Here is a 19,161-nt window from a genome sequence, read left to right on the forward strand (position 1 = left end):
TTATATCAAAGTTTTACTCGTTTGTCTTAATGTTTTCCGTAACATGTCAACAGAACACCAAAGTAAAGTTTATGACTAATTAGTGAGTACTGTGTATATATTAGTAATAACAGTGCCAGTTTGAATTCTGTGTAGTGTACCTGGCAGAGTGGTTACCCAGTGAATATTTTGCTGAATGTTGTACTCTTTTTCATGTGCTATGTTGCAACTTACAGCTTTTTTGGTTAACCCTCCTATCTGCAGTTTATATTTAAAATTTTCCTTCTAAGCATATTTAAAAGGTTACTTCTGTAGTGTGTGTAATATTCAGTCTGATAGCCTCCTATATGCTGATTAAGAAGAGTATCAAGCAGGGTACTGCCCAGCCTCTACATTGGGAGATGGGATTGAGAGTAGTGAAAGTACATATGATGAATGAAGTTAGGAGATACATGGGATTAAGGCACAGTGGCAGAGTATAGTAATATTGGTAAGTAATAAGTCTTGGCAATAAAGATGGACAATATTTATCCATGGGTAGAGGCTAATTTTCATTTAAGGAAATATGCATATCTCAGACTGATAGAGGGACTCAGAATTAGAAATTACAATGAATTCATTTTAAATATGAATGCTTACAAGCTTTGTGCCACTTAAAATATTCAAAAGCTTATGGAGAATAAAACCTAATAATACTGCCACCCATTTGTACAATGCCTTATAGTTTACCACTTACATTTTATGCTTATAGCCAAAAAATATGAAAGGAATGTGTTTGTGCTTTAAGTATATAACCAGTTATAAATACATATAAACAAGGTTTCATAGCTTCTGTTGTAAGATGGCTCATTCATTTCTGCACCACCAAGAAGGAAAAACACTCTCAAGCTGTGTCATCCCCTTCAGAGTTGTTAAAATGTGAGGGAAAAATGTGTCATATAATTCTACATGCTGAATTTTTTGTCCTACATTTAGCAAATTTGATGAAGCTCCCTCAAGTAATAATTTGGTCTGTGTTTTAGTGATTCAGAAACTTCCTAATAACAAGGCATATTCAGTTGGATTAGCATTGTCTACCCTTTGGAGTCAACTGGCGCTTCTTCCTGTTCCTTACTCAAAAGAACAAATACAAATGGATGACTATGGCCTTTGTCAATGTTGCGAGGCCTTAATAGAGTTCACTAAACCTTTTGTGGAAGAAGCTATTGATAATAAAGAAAACAAGGAAAATGAAAACAAAAAATTAAAGGATGAGTTACTGAAATTGTAAGTATATTTTAAAGAACACCTCACAATGTAGTTAAGTAATTGGTAGTTCAGTTATTTTGTTTGTTATCTGTTTGCCATGCAAATTAGTTCAAACTTTGAATTTTAGAAGACTGTGTTGCAAGCTGATATAGAACAGGCTTTTAATGAGGAATTGACAGTTTTAAAAATTAGAAAAGCAAACCCACTCATTTAATTTACTTTATGTAAGTTACCTACAAATTCTTTTATATATTGCATTTCCCCACCATAGGAAGTGACTATTGGAAGTGGGAGAAATAGAAACATGTAATTCAAAGAACCTATTCTGTGGCAAAATTGTGTTTTTATTGTTCTTTTGAAAACAGCGGAAGGGTCACCACACAATTGAACATCCAGCACAAAAACAGCAGAGAACTCATTCAGTAGCGTTCGCTCCAGAGGTACCATGGACTAAACATACTAAACATACACTGTTCACTCTGTCAAGCACTTGACAGTGGATTGTCCAAATTAAGATGTGCTTTAAGTATAAAATACCCTCTAGACTTGATTTTTAGAAAACGGTAAAATACATCATGTTGAAATAGTTTAGCTATATTGTGTTAAAATAAATTATGAAAAATAATTTTTCCTGTTTACTTTTTTCATATAATTACTAAGAAATCTTAAATATGGAGCTTGCATTATATATCTGTTGGGCAATGCTGGACTAGATTATTGAGTTACCTGGACTAGTAACTTTTAATTTTGGAGACTAAAGCTATTGTTAACTTTCAATATTGTCAGGTTAGGACATTTCCATCTTTAGTTTTATAGGCATTGAATTACTGGTGCATATCTCAGTCCATTTGTGCTGTTGTAATAGAATACCTGAGGCTGGGTAATTTATAATGAATGGAAATGTATTGGCTGACAGTTGTAGAGAATGAGAAATCTAAGATGAATGCTACCATGTGGTGAAGGCCTTTCTGTGTCATCACATGGCAGAATGTCGAATGGTAGACACACACAAGGAGAGGCAAATTCATTCTTTTATAACAGCATTAATTCCTCCCGTGAAGGTGGAGCCCACCTGGCCTAGTCACCTGTCAAAGATCCTGCCTATTACTATTACAGTGGCAACTTAATTTCAACATGAGTTTTGGAGGGGATAAACATTCAAACCAGTAGTACTGATTTTGTTTTTTAATGTAATATTATGTATGCAGACTACGGATTTTATACTTGGGAAGTGTTGGATTCACAGTTACCTATTTCTTACGTCTTAGTTGTTTTAAAAGCTTGAAATGCCCTTTGCTGACAGCACAATTCCTTGAACAATCTGAAGCAGGAAATGATCCCTTACGGTATTTTGCATCTGAAATAATAGTAAGTACAGCTAAATTTAATCTTCTACAAATTCATTATAACCTTAAATGTTACCCTGTTATTTCTCAAATACTCATGTATTTTGTGTGGGCATGTAAATTGATAACTTATTAGTAAAACAATATGTGGTTTTTGTTCAACAGAGATAAACAAAAAGATGGAAAATAAGATAGCAAAAATTTCATTATTTAAAGACAAATACTATTAATACCTTCCAGATTTCATACCGTAAGGTAAAAAATAAGTAAACCTTGTAAGTTGGGGACCATCTATATATCTAATACCCCAAAGGAACAGGTTTTTAAGAAGTGCTTTAATAAAAGAAAATGAGATCACCAGAATAGGTAGATCAGTATAAGAAAAGAGCTTTGGAATGAACTCTAGAAACTGTCAGTACTAAATAGGATCCCCCCCAAAGAGACCAAGGAAAAGAGTCAAAGAAGTGGTAAAAATAGCACAGAAATTAGAGTAGTAAAGTTTCAGGAAGAAAGAAATAATCAGTATTGTTAAATGTAGCAAAAAAAGCCCATGAAGTAAAAGTTATAAGCACCCACTAAATTTAGGAAGATGGCATTGATAATCTTAGCAAGACTGGTTTGAGTGCAGTGATAGAGATGAGTGAATGAAAGAATGACACAGAAAAAGGAGATGAATGGTGTACACACACACGCGCGCGCTGCTACCGGCAGTGGGGATTGAACGTAGAGCCTTACACGTGCTAGGCAAGCTCTGTACAGCTGAGCTATATCCCAAGTCTTTTATTGGAGATAGGGTCCCACTAAGTTGTCCAGGCCTCATAACTTGTGATCTTGCTGCCTCACCCTCCTGAGTAGCTAGGATTACAGACTGTGCTACTCTTCCTGGTTTGTATATACTATTCTTTAAAAGAGTTTGGATGAAATCCAAGTTTTTGGGAGACTAAGATAGGAAGATTGTGATCTTGAGGCCAGCCAGAACTGTCTAGCAAGTTCAAGCCCAGTCTGGACTACATAGTGAGACCTCATCTCAAAAAGCAAAAGCAAAATAAAATGAAAATTTGGATGAGTGAAAAGGAGACTGGCTATAGCCAGAAAACATGGGCCAACAGGAGCAGCATAATGTGAGAGGTGAGGAAACTTGAGCATATTTATAGGCTGATGTATAAACTATTAGAGGAGAAAAGTGAAGTATTTATGGGATAACTGACACATAGTAATGTAGCCCAAGAGCAGACAGTTGGGCATAGGATCAAGGAATAAGAGGAGAAGCCCAGCGCATTGGTCCACCCTATAATCCCAGCACTGAAGAAGGCTGGGACAGGAGGACTGCAAGTTCAAGTCCCACCTAGACAATTTAGCAAGACCCTATCTCAGAATTTGAAAAGGCTGGAGATGTATCTCAGTGGTAGAGCATCCTAGGTTCAAACCCAGTAGCACATATAGAGAATGAAAAGATAGGAGTGAGGATTAAGTAAGTCTTCAGGAAACTGGGAAAACTTTAGAGTACTGAGGGGAAAGGAAGGAGATGGTAGAAGACTGTGTGTTAGTAGTATTAGCATTTGACTGTGGCTAGAGACCATAGCTGTAGCAATCTCAGATATTCACAGCAGCACTGTAAAACCTAGTTAGGTACAATGAGTTTTTAAGAGGTGTCCTTTCCTCTGGGGAAACACAAACAAAAACAAAACACATTGAAACAAATCACATTGACTGAACAAATGGAGCTTCATGATTAAGGGGACATTTAGAATCTGAGTACAATATACTTTTTGTCTTGAAGTTGTAACAAGGATGTATGGCTTTGAAAATCAGTGTAACAGTGTCTATTTAGCAGTGGGTTACTGAATAGCAGTCTGTTATCTCTGAAGATGGCTTTCCATGGTTCCTTTTTGTGTTCTGAAATAACTGACAGGACCATCTGAGATCAGCAGATTTCTACTCCCTAAAATTGGGAAAGTATTATTTGGCTTTATAATTCTCTGCAGTGTCAGGCCTCGTACCTACAACTGAAGTGTTAACTGAGTAAAAAAGTGAATATGTAGAAGGTCAGTGTTCATTCTGCTTTACCTATTGCTGTATTCATTTCCTTTTAACTTTTGTAGGGTAGTTTGTTAGGACCTTAAAACTTTCTGGAGCTACTCAATAAATATTTGATATAAGTATTCTGTCGTTTTCTGGATAAGGGAACTGAGGCTTAGAGAGATTAAGTAACTCATCCAGCTAGAAAGTAGTAGAGCCAAAACTCAAAAGTCATTTCCAGTGAGCCAGGTATAGTGGCACGTACTGGTAATCCTAGCTGCCTAACAGATTGAAGCAGGAGAATCACAGGTTCAGGGCCAGCCTTGACAACACAGTGAGACTCTGAGTCCCCCTCTTCCCCAAATTGTTTTAATTCCAGTAGATTCTGAAAATCAGGGGCTTCCTAATGTACTAGAATTAGAAATAGTATAAGAGCCCAGGACTTACTCAGTGTTTCCTGAAATAAAGTTTTAATGCGATGGTCCTGTCCATTCATAATGCTAAGGATCCTTCTTTCTTTTTTTTTTTTTTTTTTGTCTTTTTGAGACAAGGTCTTGCTATGCAGTTCAGGCAGGCCTTGAGCTCACTTTGGATTCCAGGCTGGCCTCGAACTTGCAACAAGGGGATCCTTATTTATCTAATGACTTGAGAACCTACATGACATGGGGGTTTTGGCTTGCCAGGGTGGCAATGTATGAAAAAATGTCTTGGGTGCATATGAGATATGTAATATAGTTAATATGTATGGGTAGCAAGATTATTTTTTACCTGTTACTGTAACTTTTTAAAGAAAGGGCGGGCAGCCTACAGGCTGAGGTTGGACACTGTTTCCTCAGGCCCTCAGGCCGGGTGCTGCTGAGCAGCGTTCCTTCAGCCCATTTTGTAGTGAGGCAGGAGTGGTTGGTCATTGGGGCACTGTTCCTAGACTAGACTATCTGAAAAGCTGGTTTACTCCCATTTCATGATATAGCTCATATTTTTCCATTACTCTAAAATATCCCTGAAGCACTTTTTAAAAAATTTGTAAAATATATGTAACATGAAGTTAACCAAACCATTTTAGAACATACAGTTCAGTAGCATTAAATATATTCACAGCTATGCAATTATCATCCATCTCATGAACATTTTAATCTTCCACCTGAAACTGTTCCTGTTAAACACCCGCTTCTCTTTCTCTCTCCATCACTTGGCAGCCACCACTCTTTCTGTTCTCTATGTCTGAAGATTTATTTTTTTTAAATGTGACATGATTTTCTTCTGTTCAATTCAAAGCCCTTCACTCAGAAATAGGTCATTTGACTGTCAATAAAGCTCATTTGTGTGTGTGCCTTAATTATGATTCTGAATTAATTTAGAAACCATATAAATGCTCATATAAAATATGATTTTGAATTGGCTTTTGTATTTGTTTTCTGCTGCTGTATAACAAATTCCTGCAAACTGAGCAGTTTAAAACAATAGGCTTTTGTTCTCACAGTTTCTGTGGCACAGAAGTCCAGCCACAGCTTGACTCCTCTGCTCAAGGGTCTTAACAGGCATTCTTATCCAAACCTTAACTGGGAAAAGATCCTCTTCCAAGTTCCTCAGGCTTTTGGCGTAATTTATCTCCTGAAGTTGTAGCACTGAAGTCCCTGTTTTGCCGGCCACCCACCAGGGACCACTTTCAGCTTCTGGAGGCTACCTACAATCCCTGACCACACAGTCCTCTCCATAGTTCCTCTTATATGTGACTTAGTTCTTTAAAGCCAGCAAAAGAATTTCTGGCTTTTAAGGAAAACCAAGACCTTCTATGAAAACTTCCTGCAAAATCAACTCGTTAGGGACCTTAATTACATCGGCACAATCCCCTTCACTTCTGACAATATACATAATCTAATTATGGAAGTGATATCCATCTTATATTGGTTAAAAGCCAGTTTCACAGATCCCACCCACATTCCAGAGGAGGGGATTATGAGGATGTGAATATGGGGTGAGGAGGGCCCCTTATAGTCTGTCTGCTGTAACTTTTTAATTTATTTCACAGGGTTTTTTATCAGCAATTGGACACCCTTTTCCAAAAATTATTTTTAATCATGGAAGGAAAAAGAGGATATGGAATTACCTTGAATTTGAGGAAGAAGAAGACAAACAATTAGCAGACTCTATGGCCTCTCTGGCATATCTAGTGTTTGTTCAGGGCATCAAAATTGATCAGCTACCAATGGTTTTGAGGTAAGAGTGTTCGGTTTATTCATGGATTCTAAAAGAAGTATCACACTTTCATTTACCTGTTGTCCATTATGTACATATTAACATATTAATACATTTAAAATAAAGTATAAACAAAGGCTGTTTTTATTCTAAATAGTAGTCAAGTAATGAAAAGGGGTGACTTTTACAGTACATGTTACAGGAGATGGAAGTGTCCAGGCATGGTGGTACACTCCTATAATCCCAGCATGCTGGAAGCTGAAGCAGGAAGATCTCAAGTTCAAGCCTAGCTTGAGCAACTTAGTGAGACCCTGTCAAAATAAAATATAAAAGAAGGGCTGGGGATGTAGTTCAGTGTGAAGATCCTGGTTTATTTATGAATACACTTATTTTTAAGTAAATATGTAATAAAGGTTACTATTTGCAGGTTGCTATGTAAGTAATTGCTTTAATGCAGTTAATCTAGTCTTTATAAAACCCTATGAATAGAGCACAAGTTCAGATAAAAATAATAGGAGCTAGGACTAATATGTAGAACACATAAAGAACTCAAAAAAATTAGATTGCTCCACAAAACAAAAGGCCCAGTCGAAAAAATGGGCAATTAAAATGCATGTACATTTCTCAAAAAGAGTACAAGTGGCCAATAAAAACATGAAAAACTGTTCAGCATCTTCGGCTGTGAGAGAATGCAAATCAAAACAACACTGAGATTCCATGTTACTCCAATAAAAATGGTTATCATCGAGATCTCAAAAAAAAAAGACAAATACTGTTGAGGATGTGGGAGAAAGGAACCCATCTATACTATTAGTGGGAATGTAAACTAGTACAGCCACTAAGAGAATCAGGATGAGATTCCTCAAAAAACTAAAAATAGAAATTCTATTTGACATAGCTACACCTCTCCTGGAAATCTTCCTGAAAGAGTTACAGTCATCATGCTACAGTGATCCACACGTACCAGTGTTTATAGTAGTGCTATTCACAGTAGCTAAATTATGGAAACTACCTATACTCGCATCAGCAGATGAGTCATTTCTAGGAAAATGGATAGGTATTGAAGCTATTAAGTGAAATAAATAAGACACAGAAGGTTCAATATCACGTGGTTTTTCTTACGATAAACCCAAAATAAAAATAAAGAGCAAAATTAAAGAATAAGAAACAGGTAAATGGTAAACATTTATGATTTGGGAAAGGAGAGTAGGGAGTAAAAAAGAATCAAAAATGATCAAGATCATATGTGTGTATATATGTACACACACACATATACATAGAGTCTGCCGGAGTAAAACTTGTGTAAATACTTTAGTACTAAATTTATTGAGACACCATGAAATTAATGCAACTTATCTTTGGCCTCTACATTTACATGAGGTGCTCAAAGTGGTGGCCATTAGCTTCCAGATATTTATTAGTACAGTGAATGGCTAAAGTGTGTATACATTTTTTTGTGTTCCCCCCTCTATATATGTATATGAATATAATTACTATGTGTCACAAACATATACTAATAAAGTAAAAAATACATAAATAGCAGGAGCCAGTATGATAGCATACTCTTGTCATCTCAGCCATCAGGAGACTGAGACAGGAGGATCACAAGTTCAAGGCCAGCATGAGCAACTTAGTGATGCCCTGTCTTGAAAATAAAATGGGCTGGGGATATATCTCAGTCAGTGACAAAGTACCTTTGGGTTTAATCCCCAGCGCCTCAAATGAATGAATGAATGAATGAATGAATGAATGAAAATAACAGGCTTAGACAAATCTGAGATGCTGCCCACATTTGTATAAGTAATTATATTGGTAGAATCCAAACATAGTTTTATCCAACCTCAGAGCCTATACTCCTTTTTTTTAATGTTAGCATATTTGCAGTATGTCATGATTACATTTACCATGGGGAGTTGTATGTGCATGTAACGCTTAAGGCTTTTTTTTGTCCCCTGCCCATCCCATCCTTCAGTCTCCTTCCAGCTCTTGGTCTCCTTTCCATATGCAAAAGCTCTATTTCAGTTCTTTTCTTTTAATTCTGTTTTTTTCATTCCCTTTCCTTCCCCCGTCTCCTGTCTTCTTCCATCTCTTATTCCCCTTCTCATTTGAAAAAGATCTCCCTACTTCCTATCATCTATCTTTTATTTTGCTCTTTATTAATATTTTGAATTTCTCATATAAAAGAAACCGTGTGCTCCTTAAGCTTGTGTGTCTGATTTATTTCACTTAGTATTATGGTCTTAAGGTGCATACATTTTCCTACAAATGCCTGTAGTTTATCCTTCTTTGTAGCAGAGCAATATTGTACTCCATTGTGTATGAATAATACTTTTATTATTCATTCATCTGTTGGTGGCCCAGACCCTAGACTCTTAGGAGCATAACACATTTTTTTGTCATATAGGCCTATAAACATAAACGTGTCAAACTCATGTTTAATCTTTAGATTATTTCTATTGATGAATTATTAATTTTATGAGTTGTATTATACTAAACAATGAGTGCTTATTGGGAAAAAAATCACAAAAATAAAGTATTGAGTTTTTAATATTTATTGAGTGTTTATAAAAAAGCATCAAAATTTTCAGCATCGACTGGTTTTTGGTGTACAAAGTCTAAAAACAAACAACGGGGCCGGGGATACAGCTCAGTGGCATAGCACCTGCCTGGCACGTGCAAGGTCCTGAGTTTGATTTCCATTACCTAAAAATAAAAATAAAAAAGAACAACAGAAATAACTTCCCATATGAACTATAATGAAAATACCAATAGCACTCTACAAAAAAAATTTTACTTCAATTATCATACCAAAGGCAGTCTTCACACAGAACAGCAGCGTGTTCTCTACATAATGTATTGCTTACACTGACAGGATATATGTTTTGCTTCCCTGGCGTTTTTATAGGACATACTTGACATCTCACTGGTCTTACTGATTTGTCAAGAGGTTCTTTATATTATGCAGTGTGTGGTTAACAGGAACATAAAATATCAATACAATAAAGTATTAAATTCTTCATATGTATTGTACCTTTAGAATAAACATCAACATTTTCATATCAGCTGTGTACTTGCTTCCAAAACCTGAGACAGCATCAGAAATAAAAACATGTGAGCTATAATGTAAACACAAACAAAAGTCTAGCATACAAATAATCTTTGCTTCAACTGTCACTCTCAAGGCGAGTTAAAATATCAAATGTGTAATGAGTGTTTGGAATAGACATCAGCATTTTCACATCAGTTGTTTACTTGCTTACAAAACCTAAGAGATAACATTAGAACTAAAAACCTATGGGAACTACAATGAAAATACCAATAAAGCTCTACAGCAAATACAATCTGGTCATACCCAAGGCAGTCTTCCCCCACGAAAACTGAACGTTACATACACAAGTATTGACTACACTGATAGCACTTGTGTTGTGTTTTCCTGTGCTTGCTTGTAGGGCACAGTTGACATCTTTTTGTTTTTTCTGTTTTCGTAGTAGTTCTTTGGGATGCTGCACCTGCCTGTTTGCCTGTCAGCTCACCAGTGCGCTGCATAATTTTTTGGCATAGTTCCCTGGGAATAAACATTTTGTTTTCCCTCTGCAATAAATGATCTCTAATGAGTTCTAGTCCCTGTCGTCTAAGAAAATTTCTCCATAGTGTTTTAGCCTTGTTATTTTCTTTGTAAATATCAAAATACTTATGCCACACATGTTCAAGATCAAGTAAAACACAACCATAGGCCAGTGTTTTGTGTTTCAAGTGACATCATGCTTGCTGCATAAGTCATGAACAACGTCTATTCTACCTTTGGTTTTGTTGTAGAAAGTTTCCATCTCAGGCTTTGATTTTGTCAAGGTTTTCCTATCAATATTTCCATCATGGTGCAATGTTAACATTAGCAATACCAGCATTCTTTTCTTTCCCATATATGAGATCAATGTAAGTCTTTCTGAAGTCCAAAGATTGAACTATATAATTCTCTGTTTTGAAATTGCAACACTTCATCTGGAGATATTGCTTTGTTTTTGCATATGGTTCCTGCCCTGATCAACTTGTGCTCTGTTAGCAATCTAACATCAGTTGGAACCAGTAAACCAAACGTAACATCAATTGGAAACCAGTAAAATTGCTGGTTTTGGAGATGGGAGCAATAGGTCTGTTCACAGTGTCACTCAGTTTATTACTACACGAATAAGGACCTGATGGCTGAGTTCCAGGGTAAATGTTTAAATTGAAAGCATGATCTTTCCATCTACAGGGACATACATTTTTATCCCATATTTTGACCTATCACTTTTCCATAAGTTTTTTACATTCCTGCAGTTACCATGAGAGATCCCTGCTAAGTACAGCAGACCTATGAATGCTTTCAGTTCGGCTAGTGAGGTGTCATAATAAATACATTTTTTAATATGGCTGTTGGTGCATACAGAACGTTTTACTTGCATTTCTGCCTTTTTTATGTATTTCACAGCGTCTTGTAGCATTTTGTCTGTTACAGTTTCCAACACTGAGTGGCAGTGCTGGCATTCTGTCCAATGTTTCACCCCTGCCAACACCCTCAGTATATTTTCAGACCTAGTTCTAACATTAGATCATTCCATTTGGTTGTGTGACCGTTTCACACCATATGCCAAACCTATTAGAGTATCACGTCTGAAAATCCTCGTTCGACACTTCTGTACATGTGTACACTCCTTGCCTTTCATGATGTAAATGGGTAAACACAAACATTGCTTCTTGTACCCAAAAATTTACATGAGGAATGTGTTTGTGTAACCTGGTGTTATGCTCCTCAATCTCTATCACCAGAATAATTTATATACACTGTTTTAATTTGCTAAGCTTCCTGTAACTAAGTACTACAAAGAAGATGGTTAAAGTAAAAAATGTTCTTGTCTTATAGTTCTAGAGCCTGGAAGTGTGAAAGGAACTGCTTTAGAAGGCTGATTCCTTACTCTGCTGTGAGAAAGAATCTCATGTCTATCCCTTTGCGTCCGGTGGTTTGCTACCAGTCTTCGATGTTCTTTGGCTTATACCTTGTCCTGTTCTCTACTTCATATGTAAATGGTGTTCTCCCTGTGTGCATGTCTATCCAAACTTTACTTTTTAATAGACATCAGTCATATTGGATTACCCCAGGGGTTCACTTTATATTACCTCTCTAAAAACCAAGCAAGGTGTTATTCAGAGTTTATGACCTAATTCAACCCATAACATTATGTATGTGTGTAAAGCTTCAAAACATGTGAGCTGTTTGTGGTGGTGCCTGCTTGACATCCCAGCACTCTGAAAGGCTGAATCAAGAGGCTTGTAAAGTCAAGCCAAAAGTGAGCAACTGAGCAACTTAGCAAGACCCTGTCTCAAAATAAGAAATAAAAGAGGGATTGAGGACGTAGCTCAGGATGAAGGCCTTGGGTTCAATTCCTAGTACTGCAATAAATAAATGAATGGATGTTTGTATGTGTGTGTATATACATATTTATGCATTTTTTTCTACTTTAGCCCTTCATACATTTTGCAGTTTACTATGGGACATACTGAAGTCTTTTTGCAAAGGTAAGGTCATTTCCATGGTATATAAGGATTAAACAATAGTATTAAAATAGTCTTGTCAAGATCAAGGGAGACTGCCTTCTCTTGGCTAACCCTTAATTAACTGATTATTTTATAAAACAGTTGAGTAAACCTTTTCTCTCCCCTCAGGGGTTTGCCAAGTACCCCTTTATGAGGTTAACCTTGTTTCAAAAGATGGTAAATTGCTGGGTGTGGTGGTGCATGAGTGTAATCCCAGCACTCAGGAGGCAGAGGCAGGAGAATCCCTGTGAGTTCAAGGCCAGCTGGAATGCACACTGAGACCCTATCTGAAAAACAACAACAAAAGATGGTTGAAACACCTCTACCTCTCTATACCTTCTTCCATCTAAGGAAGAAGTTCATCCATGTTTTCAGTGCATGGACATAGTCTATGAACTGCATCAAAAGGAAGAGGCAGCTTGATCTTACGTTTTATAACTTAGATAATTAGCAGTGATGTCATTCAATGATAGCTTTTTCGTCTGAGGTGCTAAGAAAGGAAAAAAATGACAAGGTAACAGGCATGCATAATTTCTTCAGATTTGAGAATAATGAACAGCTCCATCTTCTTTGATTTTTTTTTTTTGGCATATACCATGTTTAAATTATCTCTTGAGATTAGTCAGGTCCTTGCAGTACTGTTCTCTAGGGACATTAGTTAGTCACAGTTTATCAATCCCATCTTACCCCAGGGGAAGGAAAATTTGTAACTTGGCAAATGTCCAAAACCTCAGCCTATAAAGCAGGATTTTCTAAGTGTGTCCTGGCACAAGTAATTGTTAACTCTGCAAATTTGTTTTATTATATGTTTTAATGACTATTTTCATATGGTTTCTGAAATTCATACAGTGAAAATAAGTAGTTTTGAATCCAGTATTTTTTCAGATTTTGCAAAATATTTAGTTTTCAAGCCCAGAACAGTCAACTATAATATATAAAATTATATCAGATATAATTTATTTCTTAGCACTTGTTATTAAAGATGTATTGATTTGAAATATAGAAATAATCTCTGGGCATGTTAATTTGGGTAGATATCAAAATCAAGACAGATCAAAGTGGATTAAGAATTTTGCTAATTCTTCAATAGAATGTCTCCTTCATGTTAATGTATTTTCAGTCTTTAAATTTCAATTTTTATTTATTTTTTTTCCTAAAGAATGATTCTAAATTTATAAACTCATTGATAAATTTTAACATTCTCTTCCAGAACAGAAGAGTCTATTTTGTCCAAAGGATTGGTAAGATTTGTTTTCTCCCATTATAATTTATTATTTTTTTCTTTTTGGTTGAAACAATGCCTTTTGATATAGTTCAGGCTGGCCGTGAACTAACTATGTAGTCCATGCTGGTCTTGAACTTGCAGTCGTCCTCATGCCTCAGTCTCCATCGAGCTGGGATTATGGGCGTGCACCACCTTGACTAGCCCCCGTTATAATTTAAATACATATCATATCGACAAATATGGCTGTTGATTTTGCCTTCTACCTGTCTGTTTATATTTTAATTTGTAGGAACTGCTGGAGAGTGGTTTATTGAGAATAGAAGATAACAGTGTACTTTACCAGTACTTAGAAATCAAGAGTTTTCTTACTGTACCTCAGGTAAATGAAATATGTATTCTAATCTTTAAAATAGCCCCCTGCCTTCTGAGCCTTAGGTAAGGTCACAATTCCTCTCCCACTTCTCTACTTTGAAAACTCTAGTGTCATTTCATCAATTAGAACTTTTTGTGATGATAGAAGTGTTATATGTACTGTACAGTAAGAAAGCCAGTACCCTTACTGAGTATAGTACTTGAAATGTGGAATTGAATTTTTAATTTAATTTAATTTAAACTTAACTATTAATAGCTACCGTAGTTGATGCCATTGCATCTGATGACAAACAATTTTCTTAATACTTTGTATCTGTTGGAACCTTGGAAAATGAAGCTGCTTTACTTTTTCCGTAATTCATGTTCTCAGAACTCCCATCTGAAGCGTGCTCTGACTCATTACTAGAAAGACTACCATACATTTTTTTCCCTCCTGTGGTTTATTAGTACTCTTGGTTGGTTGTTATATCCAGATATACCCTTAGCTGTGAGCGGAGAAATTTCTTAATATTTAAATAAAAAAGCATAGATTTTGTTAAGATATTAGGCTTATTTTTAATGAATGCATTGTATTGTGTCTACTTGATTTCATTTTCTTGCCACTCTAAACATAACTGAAAATTACCATTCACTTTCAAAATCACTTTGTAACATATCACTTTGTTACTTGTAGATGTAACTTGTAGATGTGATAGCAGAATGAAAACTTTAGGGAAAAATAAATTTACCTTTTTTGTAAATCTCCCACCCTTATAATCTCCTACCTCATCTCTGAAATGTTAGTATCCACTATTGATAACATAGAGTTTTTGCAGTCAATATAGTATTTATATCTCAATTTAATTTTTTTATTTTCAGAGCTTAGTCAAAGTAATGACACTTTGCCCCATTGAGACATTGGTATGTAAATTTGGGGGGATTAAATAATAATGAGTTACAGTGAGAAATTTTGCTAGTTTAATCTTTATTAACTTTATGTAACAATATTATTTGTTCCATTTTAGAGGAAAAAAGGTTTAGCCATGCTTCAGTTGTATATTAACAAGTTGGATTCACAAGGCAAATATACATTATTTAGGTATGTATCAAGCATGACTAATTGTTAAGTGTGTGGCTGATGGAAAACCAAATTAATGCCAGCATACAGTATTTCAGCAAGTTTTACATGGAATTCTACCCTAGTCGGAAGCAGTATTGTAAGTAATCTGTGACTGGTAGAGAGGGGTTTATCAAATATTTTTGGATAATCTATACATACATATTATATGACTAATAGTATATATCTCAGTTCAGTTAATGGAAATACTCTAAACTTCTGCTTCTGGATCTGTGGAGAAGCAGAACATCATGGCCCCAAGCAGGTGGCGAAGGAGTTGCTCACCTCATGGAAGCCAGTAAGCAAAGAGAAGGGAATGATCAGGGACCCAAAATCCTCCTTAAGGCCACAGCCCTGCTTCCTTCCAGTAGGCCCCACCTCCTGCAGGTCCCATTGCCTCCCAACAGAGCCATCATCTGGGGACCAAACTTTCTCAACACATGAGCTTTTGGGGAACATTTAAGATCCAAACTATAGCCCTAGTCATATATGGAGTCTCCTTTTGCAGTTAAGCTAACCAGCACTCACCTACATCAACAATAATTCTGGGAAGTTTTAAGTTACGATATTGATGTCAGTTCTTGCCATGTTAAATTATAACTGTGCACCTGGGTGTGGTGGCACACACCTGTAATCCTAGTACTCAGGAGGCTGAAGCAGGAGGATTGTTGTGAGTTCAAGACGAGCCTGGGCTCCAAAGTGAGCTCAAGGCCAGTCTGAACTACGTAGCAAGACCCTGTCTCAAAAAGACCAAAAAAAAAAAAAAAATTATAACTATGCACAAAAACATTCAAACTGGATTAGTAGAAATTTCTTTTTGAAAGATCTGACTTTGTGCTTGATTGATCACCCTGTCTTCATTCTGGATTTATATTTCTAGAAGTAAGAACACATGGCCCATTTGAATTGATAAAACTTCTATCACCATTTAGTTGTAATATAATTTCATATACTGTAATTTTGCTTTCAAGGTGCTTATTGAATACAAGTAATCACTCAGGTGTGGAGGCCTTTATTATTCAGAATATCAAAAACCAAATTGACATGTCTTTTAAGGTAAGAACATAGCAAAAGTGTCAATTACCTATTTTGATTATATGTGGAATACAAAAATATGGATTTATCTGTAGTGTTAAGGTATATTCTTATTTCTACTATGAAAACTTTGAATTATGAAATTTTCTTAACTATACATTTAAATTGCATTCATTGAACTGATAATGTGACTTTCTGTTTTGCTGTATGTTTCTGAAGAATAAATGAAAATTTTATAAGGTTTCATCTATTTGTGAATACTTAGTGATTCCGGATAGAAAACAGAGAGCAACCACCATTGTTCTCAGCCTGGCAGGGTTTGCTGGAAGGTGAAGAGAAGTATGGATCTTAAGTTTAAAAAAATCTTAATGTGTAAAAGATTATTTTTGTAGTATTAAAGTGCCAGAAAAGCACTGTTTATCATACTGTTATTTAAACCTTACCCAATTTTTCTTGACTTTGCAGAAAACGCCTAACAAATGGTTTACAGGACCACAGCTGATTTCCCTTTTAGATTTGGTGCTGTTTCTCCCAGAGGGTGCTGAAACAGATTTACTACAAAACTCAGATAGGTGAGGAGACTGTCACTGAGGTTCAAACAGTAAACCACCTAAAGTAATAAAACGTATTCTTTGTGGTTTTTATAATCTATGGTTAATTCATAAAATAATTCTTAAAACTTGCTTTTTTGGCGGGGGCAGGTTTCCAGTACTGGGAATCGAACTCACGACTTTGCGCTTGCCAGGCAGGCGCTGTGCCGCTGAGCTAAATCCCCAGCCCCTAAAACTTTCATATTTAAGTTCTTCAATGTATAGAAACAAAGTAAAATCTTTCAAGAAGAATGACCAACACCCTAATTTTGTATCCTTAATATACTCAAATCTGATGGAGATTTGTAACTGTAGCATATGTGGTAAAAATTACAAATCTCGTGGGTATCATTTATAAGAGGCTTACGTATTTGGGTTTGTTGTTTTATTTTGTATTTCAGGTACCCCCCCACCCCAGATAGGACATGTGATCTCCCTGTTGTTATACTAGAATGGAAGTTGAGAAATGTTTAAAGTACTTATAGAAAGAAAGGAATCTTAAGATCCAGAAACCAAGTGATGATATTTTCAAATATTAAGGATAACAGATTTTTTTTGAAGGGGGAAAAATAGTAATTTTCACCACTGCATTTTATGAATTTGAATGCAAACAAGAGTAATAAGCAATTACTACTCCAGAAGATGTGACAGGAAGTTTCTAATGTCAAATGTAATTAGAAAAATATTCATAATGTTTTCACTTCCTTCATGCATTGAAATAGCAGTTGATTATATAAAACTACTGTAAGTAACAAATTATATATTTTTAATTAACAGGATTATGGCTTCATTAAATTTATTGAGGTATTTGGTTATCAAAGATAATGAAAGTGACAATCAAGTAAGTTAATTATTTCAAAAAGAAACTGTGAGTATATTTAAAATGCACAAGGAATATTTTATTTTTATTTATTTATTTATTTATTTTTGTCTTTTTGAGACAGGGTCTTGCTGTGCAGTTGAGGCTGGCCTTGAGCTCACTTTGTAGCCCACGCTGGTCTCAAACTCGCAATGATCCTCCTGCCTCAGCCTCCTGAGTGCTGGGATTATAGGCATGTGCCACCACGCCCAGCAAGGAATATTTTAGATTCTCTTAGTAACTATGTAAGCCAGTGTTTAATATCTTACTCAGCTACAAAGGCTAGGAAAGGTACTAACAATTATTCTGACCCTTAACCTTTCATTCTCAGAAGCACTTAGCATTCTGCATCCCACTTCGTTTTCCTTTCCTTTTCCTACTGTGCTTCTGCCTCGTGGCTCAGCGGTATGGGATTAGATATGTTGCAGGCTCTAAGTTGACTGACCTTGTGGAGCTCAACATATATTTGAGTGACTTGTTAATTTTCTTTACCTATATTGTGTGATTTAAGTCTGAGCTATATAAAATTGTCTGACATTTAATATCACATCATCAGTCATGACAAACTGAAGAAGCACTTTCAGTACTGAAACTGAATTTGTTAACAGGACCTTTTGGACAGTGTGTAGGAAGGTGGTTTTTTAAAATAGCACTTCATTAGAAGTATTCAAATGGAAAACTGTTTGAAGGAGATTTGTCATACAGTAGAATTAATTTGCTTTTTATCTTCTACCTACTCTATTCTAATAATTGCTGTCCCTACATGTGTCACCTCTGTTAAGTGTAACCATCTGAATCATATGTTGTTATTCTGGTTTTTAAAAAAAAAGCAATAGAATGAAAGCAATTGATTCTATATAAAGATGCCAAAGAAATGTTTTAATAGTGTAAATCGTGATTCGGGATGAAAAGTTCATGGGGAAAAGTAGCAGTTTCCTTCTTTCCTTACTGATTTTGTATAGTCAGTTATTTGACTTCTTGTTCATCCCTCTTTAGTTAATGATTAATTGCTTTCATTGACCGGTGCTTACTCTGTACTAGATGTTAATTTCTTTTCAACGTTTTATTGTGAAAAATTTCAAATATACAATAAAGCTTAAAGAATTTTATAGTGATCATTGATTTACCTACTACCTAGCTGCTACTATTTTACTCTACTTGCTTAACCATTTATTCATCCATTCCCCATTCATTGTTGTTTTTTGATGCATTTCAAAGTAAGCTGCAGAAGCCAGCGTAGTTTGCCCAGAATATTTCAGCACTTATTTCATTAAGTAGAGTTAAATATTTGTCAGTTTTTTTGTGAAGTAAAATTTATATAAAATACATAAATTTTAAGTGTACATTCAGTGTTTTAATAAATGCATAGATATATTTTATCCTAAACCATATCAAATATAGACGATTCCCATCATCACAAGAAGCTTCCTCATGCCTCCTCCTAGTTAATTCTGACTTTATTGCTCCATCCCCATCCCTGCCAGAGGCAACCACTGTTCTGGCCAGGTTTTGTGTATCATTTATTCTTCACAAAGCTAAAAGAAAAGTACTACACTTTTCCCTTCGTACTGGTAATGTAAGCACAGGGAAGGATCGTTAATATGCACAGGAACACATATCTAGAA

At 35.7% G+C, this 19,161-nt stretch overlaps 1 protein-coding gene across 7 annotated transcripts in view; it reads left to right on the top strand.

The window, feature by feature from the left end:
- The window catches only part of Glmn (glomulin, FKBP associated protein), a 37,962-nt gene that overhangs the window by 9,480 nt on the left and 9,321 nt on the right, over nt 1–19,161 (top strand). For 5 of the 7 annotated variants that reach the window (XM_013514525.1, XM_013514528.1, XM_013514527.1 and 2 more), the window contains 11 exons: nt 1,002–1,245; nt 2,436–2,595; nt 6,622–6,809; nt 12,288–12,341; nt 13,570–13,600; nt 13,874–13,963; nt 14,815–14,856; nt 14,961–15,034; nt 16,024–16,108; nt 16,553–16,659; nt 17,455–17,518. In XM_013514525.1, the coding sequence (XP_013369979.1) occupies nt 1,002–1,245; nt 2,436–2,595; nt 6,622–6,809; nt 12,288–12,341; nt 13,570–13,600; nt 13,874–13,963; nt 14,815–14,856; nt 14,961–15,034; nt 16,024–16,108; nt 16,553–16,659; nt 17,455–17,518 (1,139 nt within the window). The remainder of the gene's footprint in view (nt 1–1,001; nt 1,246–2,435; nt 2,596–6,621; nt 6,810–12,287; nt 12,342–13,569; nt 13,601–13,873; nt 13,964–14,814; nt 14,857–14,960; nt 15,035–16,023; nt 16,109–16,552; nt 16,660–17,454; nt 17,519–19,161) is intronic. The other 2 variants (XM_005385048.1, XM_013514529.1) reach the window with 1 other exon arrangement.

This window comes from Chinchilla lanigera, unplaced genomic scaffold (genome assembly GCF_000276665.1).
Source record: "Chinchilla lanigera isolate Chin_1 unplaced genomic scaffold, ChiLan1.0 scaffold00022, whole genome shotgun sequence".
Lineage (NCBI taxonomy): Eukaryota > Metazoa > Chordata > Mammalia > Rodentia > Chinchillidae > Chinchilla > Chinchilla lanigera.